Source organism: Aquila chrysaetos, chromosome 22 (genome assembly GCF_900496995.4).
Source record: "Aquila chrysaetos chrysaetos chromosome 22, bAquChr1.4, whole genome shotgun sequence".
Lineage (NCBI taxonomy): Eukaryota > Metazoa > Chordata > Aves > Accipitriformes > Accipitridae > Aquila > Aquila chrysaetos.
The window spans coordinates 15,916,702-15,939,236 of NC_044025.1; the positions used below are offsets into that span (position 1 = coordinate 15,916,702).

General features: G+C 48.0%; 1 protein-coding gene across 1 annotated transcript in view; it reads left to right on the plus strand.

Moving 5' to 3' along the window:
- The window catches only part of MGAT4B (alpha-1,3-mannosyl-glycoprotein 4-beta-N-acetylglucosaminyltransferase B), a 52,802-nt gene that overhangs the window by 22,241 nt on the left and 8,026 nt on the right, over positions 1-22,535 (plus strand). Inside the window, exons 2-8 of the mRNA XM_029997932.1 lie at positions 14,119-14,298; positions 14,995-15,135; positions 15,981-16,114; positions 18,988-19,034; positions 21,151-21,264; positions 21,701-21,776; positions 22,154-22,268. Of these exons, the coding sequence (XP_029853792.1) occupies positions 14,119-14,298; positions 14,995-15,135; positions 15,981-16,114; positions 18,988-19,034; positions 21,151-21,264; positions 21,701-21,776; positions 22,154-22,268 (807 nt within the window). The remainder of the gene's footprint in view (positions 1-14,118; positions 14,299-14,994; positions 15,136-15,980; positions 16,115-18,987; positions 19,035-21,150; positions 21,265-21,700; positions 21,777-22,153; positions 22,269-22,535) is intronic.

A 22,535-nucleotide genomic window follows, 5' to 3' on the forward strand; every position in this document is an offset into this window, starting at 1 on the left:
GAGAGGGGATGTCGCTGGGGCACAGCGATGCCGAAGCAGCGCTCTGCGGCATCCTGACCCCAGTTTGGCTTTTGAATTGGTTTGGTCCCTTCTGGACGGTGCCCAAGGATAGGCAGCTGGGCAAAACCCACAGTGCCAGAGAGGTGGTGCAGAGCGCTGGGCAGCTCTGCCCCGGTCTGCACCAACATAGGGCTAATAAACACTTGACCCACACTGACAGTGTCCAGGATCCCTTTGGTATCTTTGCACTAGCAGGGCTTACTCTGGTTTGTTGTGGAAAACTTAATATATTTCTTCCAGTGTACTGATTTATAAGGCTGTTAGTATGCCCCCACTCTCACTGGGCTTTGGACATGGTCGTGGGAATCTTCTGTGAGTATCTTCGTAGTCATAAATACCTATATACAGTCATGATCTTATAGTTTATACATTTTGGGTTTTTTCCATGGTCATAAAATGAAATAATGTGTTCCCCAGAAGAGGCTGTGTAACTTGAACCACTCCTCCCAGCCCATGACAGAGTTGGGGCTCACCTGTCTGCATTGCTCCTGTTCAGACATGGGTTTGCTGGAGATGACGACACAGCTCTGCCTCCACTTCTTCCACATTGCTACTGTATTTGACAGACTGACTGCCCTTTCTTGATGTTTTATCCCTAAAGAAGAAGAAAATTGGATTAGCCTTTTCACAGCAACACACAGCGGTGATCCTGGGTAACGAAGCTGATCTGTGCAGGGGAAGCTTTGGGAAGCTGGATGTGAGGGTAAGTTATTAACAGGAGACTCACCCAGGGTAATTTGCTTTATGGATGTCTCATAAAGGCAGTCCAAAGGATGAACTGATCACTAAACATTTCTTCATTTGCTCACATGACAGCTTTTAGTAGTCAAAGAGGTGCTGAGCAGCCTGGGTGGCCGGTGAGAGACCACTTCCAAAGCGATGTTCGGATGCATCGGGGGTACCTAAAGCACCCAAGTACAGAAACGGCCCCCCTGGGCGCTGCAGTCCAACAGTAAACCTCTATGTACAGAGTGAATGGGGGCTCGAATTGAGCTCGAAATACTCATGCTGCAACTTTTAAGGGCAGTTTCCATCGGGGTGAGTCACGCTGCTTGTTTTCCCTGTGCTGTGCTGAGCCTCACTCCCCCGTGATGGGATTCTCCCTGGGTTTTGACCTCCTGGCACCCCTGGGACAGCCGGACTGCGGAGAGAGGGGTCAGGCCCTGCACTCTCTCACTCCCACTGGTGTAGTTTGCTGTGATTTCGTGCAGTTTAACTCCTTCAGTACGAGCTGTGGCTTTGCTCAGCTGTGCTTGGGCTTCCTCTTGTGCAAAAGCCCTCTCCCTCCTGTGTCTTTGCTGAGCAGCCGTGGCCCCTCTGGAGCTCTGGGCTCTCTGTTGTCTTTCCCTCACACCTCCCCAAGTTTAAAAATGTCTGGGCTCTTGGTTTTGAGCATCTCAGCAGATCCTCCTGCCCCAGTATAAATCTGACTGACCAATTGATTTCATCCCAAGGAGCGGCTGGGGACGGCGGGGCTGGATGCTGCAGCACTTTGCACTCTGGACTATTTACTCACGGAAAACTCTCATTGTGGGTTCTGACACTGTTTGCTGGGCGCAGCTCGTAGGTTCCCACAAGGAGACGGGGGTTCTCCTCCTTTCAGCAGGCAGCCTGTCCATCTTGCATTCTCCTTGCAGCACCTAAACATGTCAAATTGAATCTTTCTGTAACAGCTTCCCTCTGGGTGGAAAGTCTGAAAGACTGAGCCACAGCAGCCCACGTAGCAATTAGCATTACCTTATATATGCCACCAGTAAAGGTAACGATGTGTGAAATACTGAAAACCCAAATGCATTTAAATAGACCTGTTCCAAGGAAATGAGAGGCGTGAACTGTGCATCTCCACTCACAGGGAGTGTGAAGTGTCCTCTGCCAGGACTAAACAGCGCTTTAGGAATAGCGGTGAAATTAAGCATAAATACCATGGTCTTGTGGTCCCAGGCTACGGGAAGCATACCTATTTTTGGAGGTGGTAAGCAGCATACTATAAGGCTCAGTGCATTGTCTTTAAGCCATTAGGCAAACCTGACATTGCAAGAAAGCAAAACCTCTAGGGATGTGGTTTCACAAGCCATTTAAACTGCTCTCCATTTGGGCTGTTGTCCAAAAGGGCATCCTAGTTCCCATGTGCTTCCTTTGTACCACTGGCTTGGTCAGCGGGATGATCTGGCTGAAAATTAAGCCCGCGACAAGGATGCTTCATTTTCCAGCTGGATCGGCCCACGGATGCGGTGGACCGCGGGGCTGCGTGGGTGGTGGTGCCATCCAAAGAGGCACAGCGCAGGGAGCACCTTGCCCATTTCGGCACACCTGGCTTGAGATTGCCGAAAACCGCTCGTGACACCCTGCCTGGAGCTCGGGACAAGGGAGTGGGAGACGCCAGTAACGTTTCAGAGCAGCAGCTTGTTGAGAAGCTTTCAGGCATCATTTAATAAACAACCAAAGGTCTTAGCAGTAGGATACCCGTGTAGTCAGCATCCTCCTCCTCCCCCAGCTGTTTATTTTCTACCCTTGAAATGTCCTGCAACCCCCACCTTGTGCTGTGCCATCGCCAGCATCTGCGTTGCCTCGCAGCAGAGCCGATCCGCTGGAATAACGCCGCTGCCGCTGCCGCTGCTGGCACGGGGCTGGCAGGCAGCTCTGCCGCTGAACTCTTGTCGGAGGTGGAACCAAGGCCTCCCAGCTCTGCGTTAGTCCCTGCGTTTTCAAATAGTGAAAAGTTAAATTACTGCAGGTTGCTGTTGCTGCCAAGTCGGGAGCTCCATCTTATTTGTACTTCCAGTGACGTGTTTTCTGCAAGGGGAAGAAATAAGGGGGTTTTTTGCACTCTAAAGCAGGCCGGTGTGGTTTTGTGGGAGGGGGTGTCAGCATTATTTGATAACCCTTCCTCATGTTTTCTTGGCTGCTGAATGAGAAAAGGGAGAAGCAGGTCTTCCTACTCTTTTAACGATATGTTTTTCTTCCCAGGAATTATCCTAGCATATAAAATGAAACGAGCCCTCAGATAGCATCAACACTTATAGTTGGTCTAAGTGTGCTATTTAATGGCAATGTCTTGTTTTTTCTCTGGAGAGAAGAAAATGTACCCCATTAAGTGCTCATGTTACAAGCCTGCACCCTGGGGGATAAATATTTCAAATATTAATGCTGAGTAATTTTTAAAAGGTTCTGTATGCATTTTCTTTTAAGCATTCTGCAAATTATTTAAGGCTACTGAAACAAAATGCAATTCAGATCAGCTTATCCCGTGATCAGTGTGTGGTGATTTAAAAATTTGTTTCTACCCACCAGTACAGTCATGCATCCTGTCAGGCATTGGTACAATAAGGAAATCGTAATCTGTTTGCTGCTGCAGATCTTTAGGTAGACAAGATGTACAATTTACATAGACAGTGGAGCGAAGGGAATGCTCTAAATATCCTTTCACTCTAATACAGTCGCATGCATTGCAAATGAGTTACTCTTTTGGAAAAAGAAGTCAAACCTGACTTGCATTGAAGGTCTCGGCTATTAACATCAGTGGAGCCAGGGACTCCAGCCAGAACTTCTGTGATTTCCTTGATATCCCTCTGAGTTAGTACATCACTCTAACTTTTCCATATGTGTTCTCTGATTTATAACACAGCAATACTTTATTTTGCTGTTGTAAAATTCTTTCATACACTCAGCTGTGCCAAAAGCTTCATATGTTATTGATTAAACAAAGTCCCCTTGTTCCAGGATTTCGGCTCTTCTGAGTCTGGTGGTAACTTTAGTGGAATGATGAGCGCGATGGTCGATCGTACAAGGATGTGGGGAAATATAACGTCCCGGCACTTATTGCTGCTAATCAATAAGCTATCCTTCAATTTGCAAAGTGCAACTGCTTTTTCCACCCTCCACTGCCGTATCTCTCCCGAGATGGGCTGAGCTCGTCCATCAGCTGTGAAGTGCTGGTGGCTCGTGGTCGTTTTGGGGTGGGGGGGATGATGATGATGTTGGATTTTAATGATGTTGGATTTTAGTAATGTTGGGAGGAGGATTAACAAGAATTTCATTTCGACTCCTTCACAGGCAATTAGCGACAGCTGCTGCTAGAGAAAGGGCGTGATGATTAACACAGTGACCTTTGCAAAGATCGGCTTCCCTTCTTGGAGGGATTCCTTTCGGATGGCCTCGCGAGCCATTAGCGTTAGGCACAGGGTAGGATGCGTGGGCGCTTTGGGGTTCTGTGGAACAAGGTCTCTGTTCCACTATTAACATAATTAGGTTGTAATAAAAAGGAGTTTCCTGTTAGACTGTAAGGCATTTGCTCTGCTTCAGGTTTTTCTGCTTCTTTAAAGCTCCAGAGTTGGGCCTTGCCAGCACCCATGGGAATGCGGTCCTGCGCGCTCCAGACATCAGCTGTTTCTTCAGGGTTGTTTCAGTTCATGAGATTTTACTCACTAGCTTTGGTACTCGTTGTGAGAACAAGGCAAGAGGCAAAGAAATCCAGTCTGGAGGTTTGCAAGTGGTGAGAGCCAAGCAAATCCAATTTGAGTTTTTACTGCGTGTGATGGTTTGCAATCCAGCGTGAAGCTGACGGCCACAAGTGACAAGTAAAACAACCCGTGGCACGGCCAGCGCCGAGACTGATGTGCCTGGACCCTGACGATACGCGGACGAGGCTGCTGCAGGCTCCTGCAAGTGCATTTTCAGTACGGGACAGCAACACACTTTCCGCTGTGAGTCTGTTCCCGCTGCCCTTAGGTGCAGCTGAGAGCATTTTCCTTGCCCATGCCATGGAAGGACGGTGCATTAGGCGAATGCATCTTCTTTTAAACCGTGCACAGGTTTGCTCGGTCAGGACTGACCACATGTGCAAGCTCCCAGCCTTTCCCATTCCCCTTTTTTCCCCTTCCTTTCCACCCCTCACCTAGGTTTGCCTGTGTCATGTGTCCCCTTAAAAATCCTGTAGAGCTGCAATTATTTCGAGGTTTAATGACCCATGATTTCTATAATGCTTTATTTCGTTCACATTCAGCACGTTTTTATTCCCCAATCAAATAAAGAGTATTAAAAAACCACCAAGAACAAAGCCTTTGCTTTCCATTTGAGAGAAAAATGCTTCGAAAGCTGTATTTGTGCTACACAGGTAAATAATTAGATTGCTAATGAATTCTTCTCTTTGAAGAAGAAAGCTGCAGTGTTCCTAATTAAGTTGTGAGGAGAGACACAGAAATTTGGGGTCTTTCTCCCAAATAATGGGAAAAAAAGGGACTGCCAACCCAGACGAGGCTGGGGACACTGGCCGGGTGGTGATTTGCCCCATCTTGGTCTCAGCCCCATCTCTTGGTGCCTGTGTGCTTGCAGCACCTTCCAGCTTTTCAACATTGTTTAAATTCCTCGTTTCCATGTTTTTCCATGGGAGTGAATTCAGAGAAATAATTTACTTTCTTTGTGCAACACATTTCCTTTTATCAGTTTCAAATTAATATTTGAATTGAATGGTTACTTACTCCTATATTTTGAGACAAGGCGAATGGAAATCTGTGATATATTTTCATTATATCACTCTATTTTATATGCTTTTCATCATGAGCCCTATTATTATGACCATCCTAAGATGAATAATCTCATATATTTTTTTTCTTTCCTCACAGAGCAGGGGTTTTTTTTCAGGCCTTTGATCATTCTCATCATCCTCTTTTAAAGCCCCTTTTAAGTCTGTAATAATACTCTTTTTCAGATGAGGTGAAAACTATTCTGGGATTAGGCAGCATAATTTTAATAATATTATAATCTTCATACTATTATTCCCCATCCTATTCACTAAGCAGACTAACATCTTGTTCACCTCTCTCCCCATCCCCGTTTTTTTTTTTCCCCTGGATTGCTGCTGCCTGCAGAGCAGCATCAAGACACCCTGATGATCAGGTCTTCTTCCTAGTTAATACTGTTAATTAAGAACCATGTGAAAAAATACCTTGATTCCCTTCTGATTAATTTGCATCAATCAGCTTTGGTGTTAATTTGCCATACTGTTGCCTTTTCTCGTGGTCATTTGCTTCTTTTCTGGCTTTGACGAACTTACCTCTGTGTCAGCTCTGTATTTGGCTACTTCACAAATTCATCTCCTTCTCCAGATCCTCACTAAACCTATTAGACAGTGGGTTTAGTACCAATCCATATGGCTTCCTCTTGATAGTTAACCTTTTGCTATGATGAAAATTCACTATTTAATTCCGTCTTCTTTCGCTTTAGATCAATGGCAGTATTTGCCCTCTTCCCTTCTCCTCCTCAGCTGTTTTGCAGCAAAATGAATTGCCATCTGATTTCTCCGTCTTGTTAAATCCCTTGAACAGGTTGATAAAACCTCAGGAAAAATCAGAAGGACTAGTTTCTTTTGCAGAAGCTGATAGTTGTTTATACCTACCAGGGATTTCCTCACCCAGCAGTGCTTTTGTCTGCACGATAAAACCCAGGGGATTCGCAGTGATCTCGGAGCTCTTTGTATGGTTCAGTGTGATTCACCCATGGAGCTGGGCTGCAGAAAGATCCTAAACCTGCTCTGCAGGTACCCGAGAGCAGTCCGACGGCTTCTGTTGCCTCCTCTGCCCTGATCCAAGACATTTTAGGCATAGGTGACGGGCATCACTGTTTGCTTTCCTAATTTCTGAGTTTCTACATTCTTGCTTTGGAGCCTGGATCTCTCCTGCAGCTCCCTGGGGAGGTTTTTGGGTCTGGGTGCAGGTACCCCTGCAACTTGCTCTTCTCCTTGGAAGGGGAATTGTAATGTTCACCATCCGTGTTGTGGTTCACCATCCCCATAATGGGAAATCTACTCTGCCCCATCCCTGAAAACTTACCACTTAGGGCTTTAAAAGCAAACAAAAAAAAGCTTATTTTTGGAAGGATCTGCGTGAATGTTGTCTGAACTGGATCTCCAATGCAAACAGTTGCTCCTGCTTTGGAATAATAAGGCACAGGGGATATGTATTTTCCTCTCTCCTTCTAAGGACGTATGTGCTGAGACAACATTAAACTCCAGAGAGGAGATGTGCAACAGGAATATGATCAAAACCTACTGCTGCAAAAAGCAGGAATGGTGACTTAAGGGTGCCCATCCTCCCTGGGTAGAGACCGTCAGTGGAGAGATGTATTGCATTTCTATCTCATTATGCAGAGCTGTTGAAGGTTGAAATACTGTTAAATATACCACAGGCTCTTATTAAATGGCTATATTAAAAAAAACAAAAAAAACCCACCACCACCACCCCCAGACTGCAGCCAGTGGAAGCGCTTGCTTTATTTGAGTATCATTTTTTCAGACAGGCTGACTTTTAATAAGCCTCTTGCGCTGGCTGATGTGTTAGCTCAGTGTGACGGTGGTGTAGTGGGATGCTCAAACCCAGCAGCCGACCCGGGGGCAGCGCGAGAGCCTCAGCGGCGCTGGGCTGAGCGGCTGGGTGGGCGCTGGCCGTGAGGGATCGCTCCTGCTGCCATTGCCCACCCGGGCAGCCAGCACCTTTTACTGGGTATGGAGGTTGCGTACCGGTTTTTGTGACATGCCGTAGACCCTGAATGCTGCAGAACAGTGCTGCCTGTGGTCAGGATAGTGCTTGAGCACAGGCTCTAAGTTGAGGCGTAGCGATGGCACCAAGATGTGTATTGGGGTGGTGGTGGCTTTGAAATAACGTTATTCGGCCCCGATTCAGGATAGCACACACCATAAGCAGTGACTGAACTGAAACAAAGTGTAAGTAAAGGGCAGAGGATGGACATAAGGCACTAAACCATAGCTGCTATTTTTTGATGACATTATGCCCCCATCCCTGGCAGTGTTCAAGGCCAGGTTGGATGGGGCTTTGAGCAACCTGGTCTAGTGGAAGGTGTCCCTGCCCATGGCAGGGGGGGTTGGAACTAAATGGTCTTTAAGGTGCCTTCCAACCCAAATCATTCTATGGTTCCATGATTATGGTGATTCCGGGGCTTGCCCTGTCAGTGGCAGCGCCAGCACCATCTAACACAGCCCGATTGCTTTGAGCTTGGAAACCCACGTGCCGCCTCCTTCCTTCCTTGTTCCCTGCCCTGCCTGCTGCTCTCCGCACCTGCAGCTGTTTTCCCAATAATAATGAGCTTTCTAGTGGTACTAAAGACTCTACTTTCCATGTTACTTTCTGTCCTGATGTAAACCACAAATTATAACATAATGTAATAAAGAAACTTGGAAGCAAGTTTCTTTAAAAATTTTTTTCTTTTAAAACCTTTTTTCTTTAAAAAAAGTTTGAAGAAACATAATGAAGAAACATAATAAAGAAACTTGAGGTGTATTTCTATAAGCAGTGGCTAGAAAATGTCTGTTTTGACTGAGCATCCAGGTGGTTAGGGACACAGTGGAGCTGCGAATGTCGCATAATATTTACTGAATAAAGTATCCGTGTTTGCTGTGTGGTGATGGCACTGCTGAAATGCTCTTTCTATGGGGACGAATCAGCCCCCAGCAGGGTAATTGCAACTGCTGGAGCCTTTCGGGAGGTTCACCCTGCCAGATAACATCCACTCCCTGATATCTGGCCTTGACTGTGTTTGATTTGTTGCTTGGTATGTCGGTGCTCAATTCCTTAAGGCAAACCGTAGCTGCATATATCCTAAGCTGCCAAAATATATACGATTTTTAAAGATGAGTCTAAGACTGGGAACAATGGTCCGCAGGCTTATGGAAGGGAAGACGATATATCTCTCATCTTGCTCATCTTACGGGAGCACGGTTAGTGTTTCTTTAGATGTAAAGGAAAAGACTTGCTGAATCTTCATCCTGCCTGGCAAGGGCAGTGACTTTTGGGGGAATTTTGGATGCTGAACCTGGATATCCTCTCTTTTGCTTTCTGCTACTTAGGGCAATATTTTCACTGTCACAACTTACCTGTAGCTCCATGTACCCCAGCAGAGTCGCTTCCCACTTTTGGGGGGATGCTTTGGGGTTTTGTTTATGGTGAGTCTCTAAAGCTGGTCTTTTTTCCTTGTACAGCCAAATAAGCGAAGGGCAATATTTTGCTTCTAATGGTATAAAGTGTTTATTGTGGAGTTACTGCCGATCCCTGTGTACCTGTGTGCAAAGTGTCTAACATCCGTGTACTACACTAGCCATCAGATTTCCGTGTAAAGCAGGACTAACCTTTTTCTCATCTCAGGAACCGAATTTAGTTCACTGATATGGCGCCGTAACTCCTTATATCCATTTTAATGGTCTGGTGAAATTCTGTTAGCAAAATACCTAATGAATGTTGCGATTCAATCAGGGCAATCTAGAGTGTAATGTGTGGAGCGGTGCCAGCATTATATAAATCATTAAACATCAAAACGTAAAAAAAAAAAAAAATCCCTAATCATCACCTAATTCCAAAAGCGCCTGTAAAGGGCTGGGGACGAAGCCAGGCGTGGGCAGCGCAGGCGCCTGGCTGGGACGGGGATGGTGGCGAGCTGGGGTGGGATGGTTCGCCAGCTTGGTTCCCTGTGCTTCACCGGTTGCATTTTTGGATAATGTAGATGCTGTAGCAGAGGCAGGGGGTTGTTTGTGTGCTCTGGAGTCCCCCCAGGCCCTTGCAAGTCCTAGAGGGTGAGCGGTTATTAATTAAAGGGGTGCTTTAAATAAAACAAAGGAGCATAGTCATTGCAGAGAAGTTTTCTGTAGACAGTTCAGTTTTCTGCTCCAACTCCATTTGTGTTGTGAACTGGGGACTACACTTTATTTCAGCTATTTTGGCCCTGGGAACTCTTGAGGCAGACAGGTCAAAAGGTGCAGTTGTGCTTTTTAAGCGAAGATTTTATAAAGATAAACGGTTTAGAGGTTTGGGGTTTGTTTTTAGTTTTTAAACAAAGTCTCTCGAAAGTCTTCCTAATGAGAAGCAAATCCAGCTAGCAAAGACTCTGCATTTGCTTTTGAAAAGATTGAATTGGAGGGAAATCTCTGGCTTTGGCCACGGGTCTGCTCTGCTGGGAGAGGTTATCTGTGGAGAACAAAACCAAAAGTAATTGGTCCTGAAATACAGACATGTTTAAAATGCACTGCAGGCTCCCTGGGAGGTTGGAGTGTGATTTGAAAGACTAATGCAGAATAGAGAATTGTAACATTCCTGACTGTATATATAGAGAGATATATATGGATGACCGTGTGTGGTTTCAGGGTGGGGGTTTTATCAGCACTGGTCTGATTTTGTGCCCGTCTGCTGGATTAGGATCAGGTAGGTATTTTGCTTTCACTCAAAAACTGAAAATGGATAAGCAGGGTGGACGCAGATGTCCCAGCCCTCGCCTCTGCTGGCAAACATGGTTTGCACTTGATAGTCGCTTAAATCAGATCGAAGCCACAGAATTCTCCATCACGGAGAAATACTTTTATTAAACAGATGCTGTCTTGGGTGGATGAAAACCTTTGGGAAGGCTGCAGGAGATCAGCTCTGCGGAGCCCACGTAAGGCTCCTGGGGAGCTGCCCGCGAGCCCCGCCGGCGCGTGCCCATCCACCGCACGCCGCTGCATCCTGGCTGCTGGGAGAGGAGCCCATTCAAGCCATCCCTGCCAGCTGCTTCACCAGCGGTTCCCGTTGTTACTCGGCAAACCCAGCGCAGGGATCCCAGCTGGAGGCCCCCAGCTAAAAAAAAATGAAACTTGGCAGCTGCGGCTGGACGCAGCCGGGGCGAGAGAAGGGAGCAGAGCTGGGAGAGCCGTTGGTCGGTGAATGATGCTCACCCAGATCGACGCTTCCTACGGCCGCTGTCCCTCCGCCGCAGGCTGCTCCCCCCGCCAGGGATAGACCCCCCCCCAGATCTGCTCCGGTGAGCGCCGGGATGGACAGATGGGAGCCGGTGCTCAGCTGTGCCCCGCGCCGCCTTCGCTGGCCTGCAGAGAGCCGGCTTGTATGAAGCCGCTCGATGCACGCTTGGAGCCTCGCAGCCAGCCTGTTTCTAAAGACAGCTTGCGAAAGACCGTTGAGTGCAAATATTAGGCATGGCAAGGTGAGAAATGGGTTATTTGCAGGGTGCTGGGCATGCGCAATCTGTGCTGCAAGCCTGAGAGGTTTTTGGTCTCCCAGCTCTGTCCTGCGGACCGTCCCCTAACACCGACTTTCTTTATTAAACCAGTGTATTTTAAGCCCGAAGCAATGTGTTATCTCTCAAGAAAAAGTATGCTGAGTCTTTTTTTTAGTATAGTTACAGCTAGGAGTTTTTGTCCTGCAATGCTTGAGTCTGGGGATATTTTAAGAGCTCTGCTATCTTGTGCTGGGAGGGAATACAATAAATATGTAGATGGGGAGTGCTGCTGCTTTGGAAGGTAAATGAAGGGTCTGTGCTGAACTGACACTAGCTGAAGAATTTGTTCAGCCTAATTAGCAGCAAATCACTTCTGTGTCCAACCTTGCTTGGAGAGATGAGAGCCAATTTCGTCCCCCTTATCCCCTGCTGCCCTCCGTGGCTTTTCAGAGCCCTCGCTGGCTGAGCAGCTGAGGGTTTTTGTGAGGACGGCAGATCTGCATCCACGTGGCATTGCAGACCAGCGAATGCAAAATGGCATTACTGGAAATTCATGGAAAACTGTACGCCCATCTTGGGCTTTGTCTCAGACTGTTCAAGCTGTCACAGGAACCGGTCACAATCAATCAGCTTTTAAATTTCATGAAATTTTAATTAAAGAATGGAAAGACTACGAAGACATCATAGGACAAGAGCACTGGAAACAAATACAATTTCACTTCCAACCATTAGCCAGAAAAGCAGCAAATGGTTGACTGCACATCACCATTGCAGTCTAATGAAAAGTACAGCTCTTGGCTTCGGCGGGCAGGTCATTAGTGACTGAATAATCAGTGACATTTCCCTTCTAAATCTGACACAAATGAAGTGCAGTGCTCTGGAAAAAGCCATTAAGTGCAAAGCCTTGCCTTTACTCTGCTCCAGGTATTGCAGAACAAGATCTAATGGCAGCCTTTAGCTGTGAGTTGGCTTTGATAGCATCCACGGGACGGTAACCCCCCCGGTATGCCGAGAGCTAAATGCTTCCAGCCTTACACAAGCACGGTTCCTGCCATCGTGTTGTGCAAAAACAGAAAGTAAGACTTGTTCCTTGCTGGTGTTCACAGATGCAGCCAGTAAAAGATACAAGTAGGAGAACCTATAATCTGGAGTACTGGGAAGCTGAAAGGGATATTCTTATGTCTCAGAGGTACCAGCAGGTAAAGGTCTAGCTCATCGTGAAGTCAATTTAAAGCCTGACATCCTCCTGTGAATTCCTGTGGCAGCTCCCAAAGCTGGGTGTTAACCTCTTTTTCTGCAAATTTTTAAATGTTTTCTCAATGGGAGTGGAAAGCGAGCAGCACCGCACAGGAAAAAGGAAGGACTGGTCTTGTTTATAGCTATCCCTCGACTTTCTCTGAATAACGTGTTGTCAGATGGACGTAGTAATCAAATGGGTGTAACTTCCTCTGCTCTCTCCCCATGTGCCAATGGCTTTGAAAATAATGCCGAGAGGTTAATAGGAGCCAGACTGCCTTGAGGGAATCCCTTGTGTTGAAGCAGTGGGTCTTTAAGAAGGTCTTTTTGGGAGGAAGAGGCCCCATGGGGGAAATTTTTCCTGGGCAAAACTGGGAGCGCTTCCTAGGCATTACCTGGAGCTGGACTGGGAAGTGCTGTTGTCTTGGAAACTCTGTGCTTTGGAGCTGGGTATGTCTGATCATCAAAATTCCTTCTTTTTCTTTATGGACCCCAAAATAGAAGTTGTCGATGCAGTCAGTGTATCTTTTTTCAATGGCTCTGATTTATATTTAGCCCCGTGTTGAGAAGTTCCAGTGCAGTATTTTTGGTCACTACCTCTCCTGGTCGTGTTTGGGTTAAAGGTCTACTATTCAGTGCATAAATCTGGTTTGGGTGTAGTCCTGTGAGTTATAGCCTTACTGAAAACACATGAGTGACCACAGATAAAAGTATATTTTTAATGAGTAGTTTCATTAATAATGGAGTAGATAATGGCCGGGGAAAGTTCATTAATGGCTAACTGATTCCACTCCCAGCTATTGTATAGTTAGTTCTGGCTGAAGGCTCTCGGTAGTTTTATTGCTTAAAAAGGGCATGGTGATAAGATGTTGTTTCAAAATAAAAAGCTTTATTACCCTATCAAAAGTTTCTTTTTTATATATTACATTTATCCTTAGGGTGCATATCCAAATACGTGGATTTATATAAGCATCCAGGCAGCTATTGCCATGTGATATTCTTTATCCTGCCGTGTTTCAGAGCGGTTAGATTCCCAAAATCCCTTTTGGCCATTAGAATTTGGGACTGTCTTCTGAAGCTGGAGGAGGTGCTGTCCCTGCCCTTGTCTCACTGCTGAGCAGCATCCCCCCTGCCAGCATCTTGCTTTCTATCACTCAGGGTCATCCGGGAGATGCCCCATGCCATCTGGAGAAGGCCTTCGAGATGCTCTCCAAGGATTCTCCTGGATTACCCACTTGAACGCCCTTTGACATGTGCTCTTAAAACTTTCTTTTGTGTGCCATAAGGAAACCAAAGCAAGGAGCAAGGCAATTAAAAATACTGATATTCCTTGGGTTTGTCGTGGCTTTAACAGGCCATCACCACCAGTGCTCTCAGTTCTTTTTCACTTGACTCCAGTTCTCCGCTGCTCACTCCAGCAGTCGCCAACTCACACACCCAAACTTCTGGAGCTACAGAGAGATGCAGAATGTTGCTTGCAAAATTAATGCCAGCAGCTGACTCCCCTTTTCCAAGTATATAGTGAAGAAGAACTGCCACGCAACTTATTTTTGCTGCATGCTTTGGTCACAGAGAACCGGGTTGTATTTCTATAAGACCCAGAAACCCAAGTTAAAGAGAAAAATGGGAGCAGCTTTTTAATTGTAGATCTGCAACTTAAACTGCCCTCTCTCCAGCCGTCTCACCAATGGGTGCGTGCTGGACTACAGCTCCCTAAATCCATGTTTTAAGGATTGTGGAGGTAGGGGAGGTGTGAATGATGGGCGTTGCTGTTGTGGCTTGAAAGCCTTCAGAGCTCAGAGGAGAAAGTTTCTCTCTCTTTTCCATCCGCAGGTGACGTTGTGGACATCTACCAGCGGGAGTTTCTCGCCCTCCGGGACCGACTGCACGCAGCCGAGCAGGAGAGCCTGAAGCGCTCGAAGGAGCTCAACTTGGTCCTGGAGGAGATCAAGAGAGCGATCTCGGAGAAACAGGCCCTGCGGGATATAAACCGGACCTGGAGCAGCTTATCTGGTGAATAAACAGAGAAGTTGAGGATCTCGGGCTGTTTTGAAGCAGTTACTAATGAGGAGGTAGAGAGGTGTGCGTGAGTGTGCGTGTGTGCAGGGCTGCGGACAGGATGTGCTCTTCTCTCCCCTGGCGCGAGCAAATTGGGGAGTTCAGAGGAACTTGGGAACTCTTAAACTCCTGTTTAATCGGAAGTGCATATGCATCATTAAACATTGAGATTTGCCTCTGCCGAGGATATTTGCCAATTTGCTTGCTTACAAGTTTGGGTTTTTTTTTCTTGCGAGTCATATATGCTGTTTCCTATGGCTGTATTGAATCCATATGGAAAATGGGTATCCAAAGAGAGGGGAGAGGAAGGAGTTAGACTGGCTGAGCACCCCTTGCCAATTTATTTGTTCTTTTTTTTCTTTTTTTAAGTTGCTCAGTTGAAGAAAATTGGATCTCTACAGAAAGATCCGATTTGACCTTCATTTGATCTTCATTCTCCCCGCTCCTTCCCAAATATTTTGGGACTTCTTTAAGGCCCTCATGGCTCCTGCTGAACTTTAATTGGGTTTGTGGTAGCATGTTAAAGGTTGGCCTGATTTTTTATAACCCAGCAGTAGTCTCGGGTGGCCAGGCTGCTCTAAAAAGGCTTTTTGCCTTGCAGTCTCTTCCTACCTACCGTGCCTTGCAATTTATTCCCTTTTCCTTTTTAAGACGAAACCAAGTTAAAACTGTGGAATATCACCAACAAGAATGTGCTGCACCTTCCCACCATCTTCCATCATTTGCCACATTTGCTGTCAAAGGAGAACAGTCTGCAGCCAGCCGTGCATGTGGGACAGGGGCGCACTGGAGGTAAATGGGAATTAGTGCTGCTTCTGGTGCTCTTCCTCACCTTGGTGCCTGTCCCTCCCCTTTCCTCCGGGCCTGGCTGTGGTATGGATATGAGCAGGACTGGAGGAACGGCTGCATGCATCACGCAAGCTTCCGTGGTATCGTGACACGCGGGGTGGGTAAGCCATGTCATGTCTGCGAGTCTACAGGGGAGTGCTGTCTGTGCTCTTGACTGGCACTAAAATGTTCTCGGTGCTTCTGCCAGATGTTTTTTGCTGCTTTCCGTCTCCAGAGTGCTCTAGACTTTGCCTGGAAGGTGGTCAGATGAAAGCATAGTTTGCAGGGCGCTTCATGGAGACTCTAACCCATCTTAGGAGACAAATCCCATCTGGTATAGGACTTCGGTTACTAGACGATTCCTCCCTGCTCCCAAATCCCAACACAAAGCCAAAGAGCTGACTTGCCCCTCCTAAACGGAGGTGTTTCTGGCCATGGGAGGTGTTTGGAGAACAAGAGTGGTCTTGGAGTTGCCGTTCACAGGCTGAAAAGGCCCTTAGGAGGGGGAGGGTTTTGAGGTGTTGCCTTAGACATCAGTCTTTCAGGGAGAAAAGAAAGAGTCTCTCTGACTGCCATGGGTGCCCTGCCAGCCTGGCGCACTGGGGTGCTGCTGGTTGGTACTGGGCTGGGGGACAGGAGTATGGGAACCCTACGTAGCCCAGGAACCCGCCAACCTGCTGATCACGGCTGGTTTTTAATGACGGAGCGTGGCACCGAGCAGGTGAACCATGAGGCGGTCATGGGAGCGGAGCAAAGTGTCTTGTCCCAGCACACCCCCCTCTCTAAAATCTCTCCGTGGCCCTGGGCAGTGTCCGTCGTGATGGGAATCCCCAGCGTGAAGCGGGAGGTGCATTCCTACCTCACCGACACCCTCAACTCCCTCATCTCAGAGCTCACGCAGCAGGAGAAGGAGGACTCCGTCATCGTCGTCCTCATCGCTGAGGTAAGACAGAGCTTTGCCTGTTTACCCCGTTTCCCTGGCCCCCATCCCATCCCGCTGTCTGCCGAACTTGGTGCCGAACAGCACGGCTGCCCACCTGGAGGTCCGCTCTGCCGCTTGCCGGGGCAGATAAGCCCAGCCTTGGGCTGCCGTCCGACCAGGATCATTATAGAATAATTTAGGTTGGAAAAAACCTTTAAGATCATCGAGTCCAACCATAAACCTAACACTGCCAAGGCCACCACTAAACCATGTCCCTAAGTCTTTTAAATACCTCCAGGGATGGTGGCTCAACCACTTCCCTGGGCAGCCTGTTCCAATGCTTGAAAACCCTTTCAGTGAAGAAATTTTTCCTAATATCCAATCTAAACTTCCCCTGGCACAACTTGAGGCCGTTTCTTCTCATCCTATCGCTTGTTACTTGGGAAAAGAGACCAACACCCACCTCATTAGGTGCGTCCTGCCCAAAATCAAACACCAGTTGGGCCAGAGAGGGTCAGGATGCGAGCGGGCAAACATGTCGTGTTAGCAGCTGCCAGTGTGGCACGTGCATTTGTCTTTCTGATCTAAATCGTGATGGCTCTTGCAGGGTGCTTGAGTGGTTATTCCCAAAATGTGCTGGAGCAGCCCCATGGCCATGTCTAGGGGAGCTCTCGGACCTGCTCCTGAAGCAGCTTCGTTTCTCCGTGTATCTGTAAGACAGCACTAAACCCCTCTCGACACCCAAGAGCCTGCTGATTTGGGGCTGAGACTAATATGCCTCTTCATACTGGTGTCTGGAGCCTGGAATCAGTTGCTGAATCCAAGGGCTAAAAAGCCTTGATACATTAATCCGCAAGAGCTGCTTTTATCTATGGGTTTAGATGGTTATTTTTCTCCGTGGCTTTCCCCTCAGGATTATTTTCTTGAGCTTGAACTGCATTTGTCTTAATTTCCAGAAATCCGGTGAGAAAGATAAACCTCAGTAGCATGTTACTGGGAGCGGAACAAAGATAAATGTCTGGGTTTGCTGCCTGTTTACCCATAATTTGACATTTTGAGTAGCATTTGGCTGTCGGGTCTCTGGCTGGTATTTTGTACAAGGGGAAGGTGTGCTCAGATGGGTGTAGCCCAAAGTGCCCGGGAACGAGGTTTGGTCTTGGCTGTCATTTTGCTTTGAGCCAGGACAGGTTTGATGGCTGTTTTCACAGTGGGTGAGTTAAGGCACGAGAGGTTTTAAGCAACTTGACCAAAAATATCTCCTGGTTTAGACTGCAGTAATATTTTCTTCAGTTGACTTGAAAATAGGGTGCATGCTGTGATGGCAGCTCCTGACTTTCCACGTGTACCTGTGATGAGGGAAGTGAACAACAAATATATTAATTCTGATACCGTGAAGTGCAGGAGCACACGCGCCATAGCCCAGTAACAGCGATGGTAGCTGTTGCAGATCACCACCGCTGTCACTGTCCTCTCTTGCCGAGCTTGCTCTTGTAGCTACACGACGTCCTCCTTCCTTGCAAGCGTCAGCCACCGCTGTGCCTGCTCTGCCTCTTCCCAAAGCATTTCTTGATGTACCTGCACTTGGTGTTGCTTGTTAGGGCTCCTCAGGCACGGGATAAACAGCGGAGAGGGTGGTGTGAACCTGGAGCAGACGCTGGGTAACTTGGAGACTCAGGACGACGAGTGGGGCAACTGAATGTCCTTTTTGGGATGGAGACTTCTCACTTCCAAATGCCACCGCTAACCGCTGCGGGTGTCATCCACGGCGGCTGGGCTGTCTGGGAGAGCTGGCGGAGGGGAGCCCCGGGGAGAGCCGGCCGGCGCGGCTGTCGCCAACCCACCGTTTCGGTGGCAGCCGGGCGCTTGGAGTGGAGCTGCACGTTTGCTCCCAAAGCCAGGAGCGTCTGTCTTGCCCTTGTTTTGCCCGTTGCTGTTTTCTTGGCAGCGCTGGGGTAAGAAATCAGTCCAGCACCAGGAGCCTGAGCCCTGTTTGGGAAAGGGACCTTTTTCCTTTTGAGAAAACCCTCCCTTGTCACCGCTCCAGCGTGGAAGTGCTGTCCTCAGCTTGTGACACGCATTCCTGGCGTCTCAATTCTCACCTCTGCCCAGCACCGAGCGCAGCGGCAGCCGGTCCCGGCTTCTGCGATGCTGCATCTGCAGATCCGCCCGGGACACGCAGTCCCGTGATCCGTACGACCGCCCCAAACAATGCCACCACCAGGAAACAGGCACGGTTTTTGCCTCCTGGGTCTCCTGCCCTTTGTTCTTGGATTTTGTTTTCCCGGTCACTGTGCAGATGGTTTCTGTCTGGTGACTGTCCCTGTGTTTGCACTTATCTCGCCCACAGATAGCAGCATGCGGCGCTGCTGACCTTTGCCTCCAACTGTTACGGGTTGCCAGGTTGATTGTGGGAACGAACTGGTTTTTTAGGAAGAAAAGCATCAAAACAAACCTGAAATGAAAAATGCATGCTTATAAATAGACCCCTCTTTCTCACAAAAGGGATGGAGATCCTTTTCTGCCAAGAGTATTCACTTGGATGAAAGCCAGCATGTATAGAGAAAAAAATAAATATCCCAGAAGTTAACACTTTGTGCAAATGCTTGGCACTGGCAGGGGCAGAAGTGCCAGGAGAGCATGTGGGGAAGATGGACAGGGTCTTGAGTCCTTTGGGGTGGATTTTGGTGTGTGATCCCTTTGGTTAACACTGGCCACAAAGGAGGGTTCCTAGGAGTCCGTTAGCGTGGGGAGAGCAGTTAAACTGGATAAAGGAGACATGAAGATGGTACAGAGGTGCTGACAGTACCCCCGGGGTGTGTTCAAGGTGATTTCTGAGCCACAGGGGGCACAGGCTGAATCTGAAGGATCTAACACTGCTTATCTTTTGTTTTCAGACAGATCCGCAGTACACAGCTGGAGTGGCAGAAAATATCAAAAACTTGTAAGCACTTCCAAATGACTACGACGGTACGGTCTGTGCCTGTAGCGAGGCCAGGGAACAGCTTCATTAAGGAGAAAATACACACTTTTCTGCTTCCCTTTTTTTGTATTTTTTTTTGTTGTTTGGGTTCTTTTCTGTTCTTAAACTCTGGGCTGTCTTTGCTATTGCCGCTTCCACTTTCTGCTTGTCCTAAAATCCATCCCGTATGTAGCTTCCAGTAGGCTGCTTTGTGCTCGCAGTATTTAACACACACGGTCATGCCGGTTCATTTTGCTCTTTCTGTCCTGTGGCATTGTGAGAAGATGGGTTATTTAGATTTCCAGTGATCCTGGCAATTTTTTCTGTGTCTAGTGCAGCCCTCTACCTGCTCTGCGGAGTCAGAGCAACTGGGCAGTGTGGTAAGCACGCCCAAATGCTCCTGCCTTCTTTTGCTTTAAAATCCGTGATCCGTTTTTCTTCCCGCTCCAGCCTGTTTGTTTTTCCCTTGTTCTAGGCGCTAGTTACATTTGTCTCTTATGCTAGCTGCTATTTATGTCCCGGAGTCTTAGTGGCTTTTGCAGCTTCATCTGTGGCAGTTTAAGCAGAAGCCAGTGATGGATTATTAACCGTGAGCCGGTCCAGGCGTTAACAGCATCAGAGCTCAGAGGCAAAAGAAAAAGGTGGTGCGAGAAGAGGCTGTGACTCCCGTCCAGCTCCTGCGATTGCATGTTTCCAAAGGATCGCAGTCGCCATAAGAAGGAGATGCGAAAGGGCAGCACGTCCTCCCGGCGCCCCCGTCCCGAGCCAATGGTGGGAGAGGGGCTGGGATGTGCGCGGGGAGGGTTGTGTTCCCGGGCACTTGCAGAAGAGCTGAAACAGAGCCCTCCATCTTGCTGCGCAGGAGCTGGCAGAGCTTTCCTCCTCCTGCCTGCTGGCAGGAGGACGCACTTATCGGGGGATAATGGACTGATTGTCCGATGGATCCTGATGAAATTACTGGGCGCTGCTGCAGAGGGTGCTTCTGCATGGAAGGCCTGAAACTTTAATTGACTTAATGATTTGATTTCTTGCTGTCCCCCTCTCCAGTGCCTCCTGCCCTTCCCTGATTCACTGAAATTATTTGTCTTCCAAATTGAATTGAGGTGGTGTGGGGCCAGGGCAGGCTGAGCTCGTATCGCAGGAGGGAGAAAGCCGTTGCTGCTTTGGTACGGGTTTTATCAGCTCAATGAGAAGCTTCTGTTTCACTGCTGCCTGAGGAAGAGAAGATTTGAAAATGTTAGCTGAAAATCTTGCCAGTCCCAAGGAGGGAATAAGGAAGGGAAAAATAAGTGAGAAGTTTTTGGCAGTCTCGCTGCTTTGTCTCCCTGTGCCCCATCTCCTGTCCTCCAGGCTCTACAAAAACAAAGGAAGTCAGCCTTGCACCAAATGTTCTCAAAAAGGCAGTATAAAAATAACTGGTTTTCCCGCTTATCTCTCACAGTTACAGTAATCTCTGGGTATTGCTTGCAAGGCTGTTGTAGGTACCTATTTTTCAGATGGGTGACATTTTTTTTGAGTTTGACTCTTTAAAGGGTTCTTAACAGCATCATAGGGAAAATAGATGCTGATTTTATCAGCATAAGGGAACTAGGTGGAATTCCTGCTGGCTGTCCTAACTACCGCACAGCAGTGTTTTAAGTAACTTATCAGAAATGCATAACATAATCTCTGCAAAATGGCTTTTAATTACTGATGCATTTAGAAAATCTCTAAATGCCGTTAATACCAGCAAGTCCTTTCTTTGGTGCACCAGTCTGCAGGTCCGTTTAATCCTGTGGAGAGTACATAGTGCTCGCGGCTGGTCCTTAAAGCTGACCCGTGTGTGCGGGAGGGAGGGAGGAGGAATGCTGGGGGGGGAGCACACGAATGTGGGGCTATTAGAGACCACGGGAGGGAGAGAGCAGCTTTCAAACTCCGTGGCAGTCCCTGCTGATGTCCTTCGGTGAGGCCTAGAAGTGTACTAGCTACTGGGGAAGTTTTATCTTAGAGGCTGTATTTTTTGTTTGGTTCTGCGGCTCCGTGTTTACCTAGTGATTTGGTCTACGAAATGATGTGTCAGACATGGAGGTATTTGTTTACTGCTGCTTTTCTCCCTCAGATTCCCAAAGGAAATACACTCAGGTCTCCTGGAGGTAATTTCCCCATCTCCGCATTTCTATCCTGATTTCTCCCACCTGCGGGAATCCTTTGGGGACCCCAAGGAGAGAGTCAGGTAAGAATCAATGAGCTTAAAAGCAACCAAGCCCTGAATTAAGTAGCTGCAGCACTTTCCCACTGACTCCAGCAGAGAAAACTCTTCTGCAGGGCCAGGTGAGGCCCTTAAACTTGCTTTATCCAAAAGCTGGAAAGACCTGGGGGGCGGGGGGTATGAACTGGTGCCAGCTTTGCAGGGCTTGCCTTGTACTGCAGTGTTTCTGTCACCGAGCGAGGGGGTCATTTTAACCCTGGTTATGTTCATTTTGGAAGTCCCTGAGTTTTCCAGTAACTCTTAGCTGACCAGTTGGAGACCAAAAGGGAGAGGTCATATACCATCCCCTCTTCCAAAAACTGTGTCACCTTCCCGGCTTAAACCCAGCCTCGGCTGGCTCCCCCGTGCAGCCCAGTATCCCAGGAGAGATCGGCGCTCCCATCGTGTTTGTCTTTTGCAGGTGGAGGACAAAGCAGAACCTTGACTACTGCTTTTTAATGATGTATGCCCAGTCCAAAGGCATATATTACGTGCAGGTGGGTTTGGTGCTGGGGCTGGAGGGGAGATGGGTGTACCTGTGAGTTCACTGTGGCTCGTACCCAGCTGAGAGTGGGCAAAAAGCACGTCCAGTTGTGTGATGCAGCAGAGTGGGAGCAAGTTTTAACCAGATAGGTTCAAAAGCTAGGTTTCTAAGATGCTTTAGACTTGGAGACCTCCTGCCTAGGGAGGGCAGGAATCCTTGTTTCGTTTACCTGTTAGATTGGGTGAGAAAAATCTGCTTGGAGCATATTCCGAAATAAACTAGGTCTGTGCCAAAGCTTTCCTCCGGTCTACGGCGTGATTGCTCTGCACAGAGAGGCTCTTAGTGGAACCTGGATGGATCATTGGCACTGAGTGTCCTTTCCTCTTGCAGCTGGAGGATGATATTGTGGCCAAACCAAACTATCTCAGCACGATGAAGAACTTTGCCTTGCAGCAGCCCTCCGAGGAGTGGATGATCCTGGAGTTTTCTCAGCTGGGGTTTATTGGTAATGTTCTCCCCCGCTTACCCCAGTCCCGTCAGGCATGGGCACAAGTGCCCGCTGGTTCTTGCAAACACTTATGCTCGTGGTCCGATGAGTTGTCCCCATAAGATGGTAAAATACTCAGACTTGATCCCTCCCTGTTTTTGCAATGACCCCTGTGTTTGCACAGGGGAGAAAGTTCCTCACAGCTGGTACTGCTGATACTCACTTTTAATAAAAATAAACCTGGTCGGTGGCCCAGCCGACAGCCAAACAGCTTAGATGTGACCA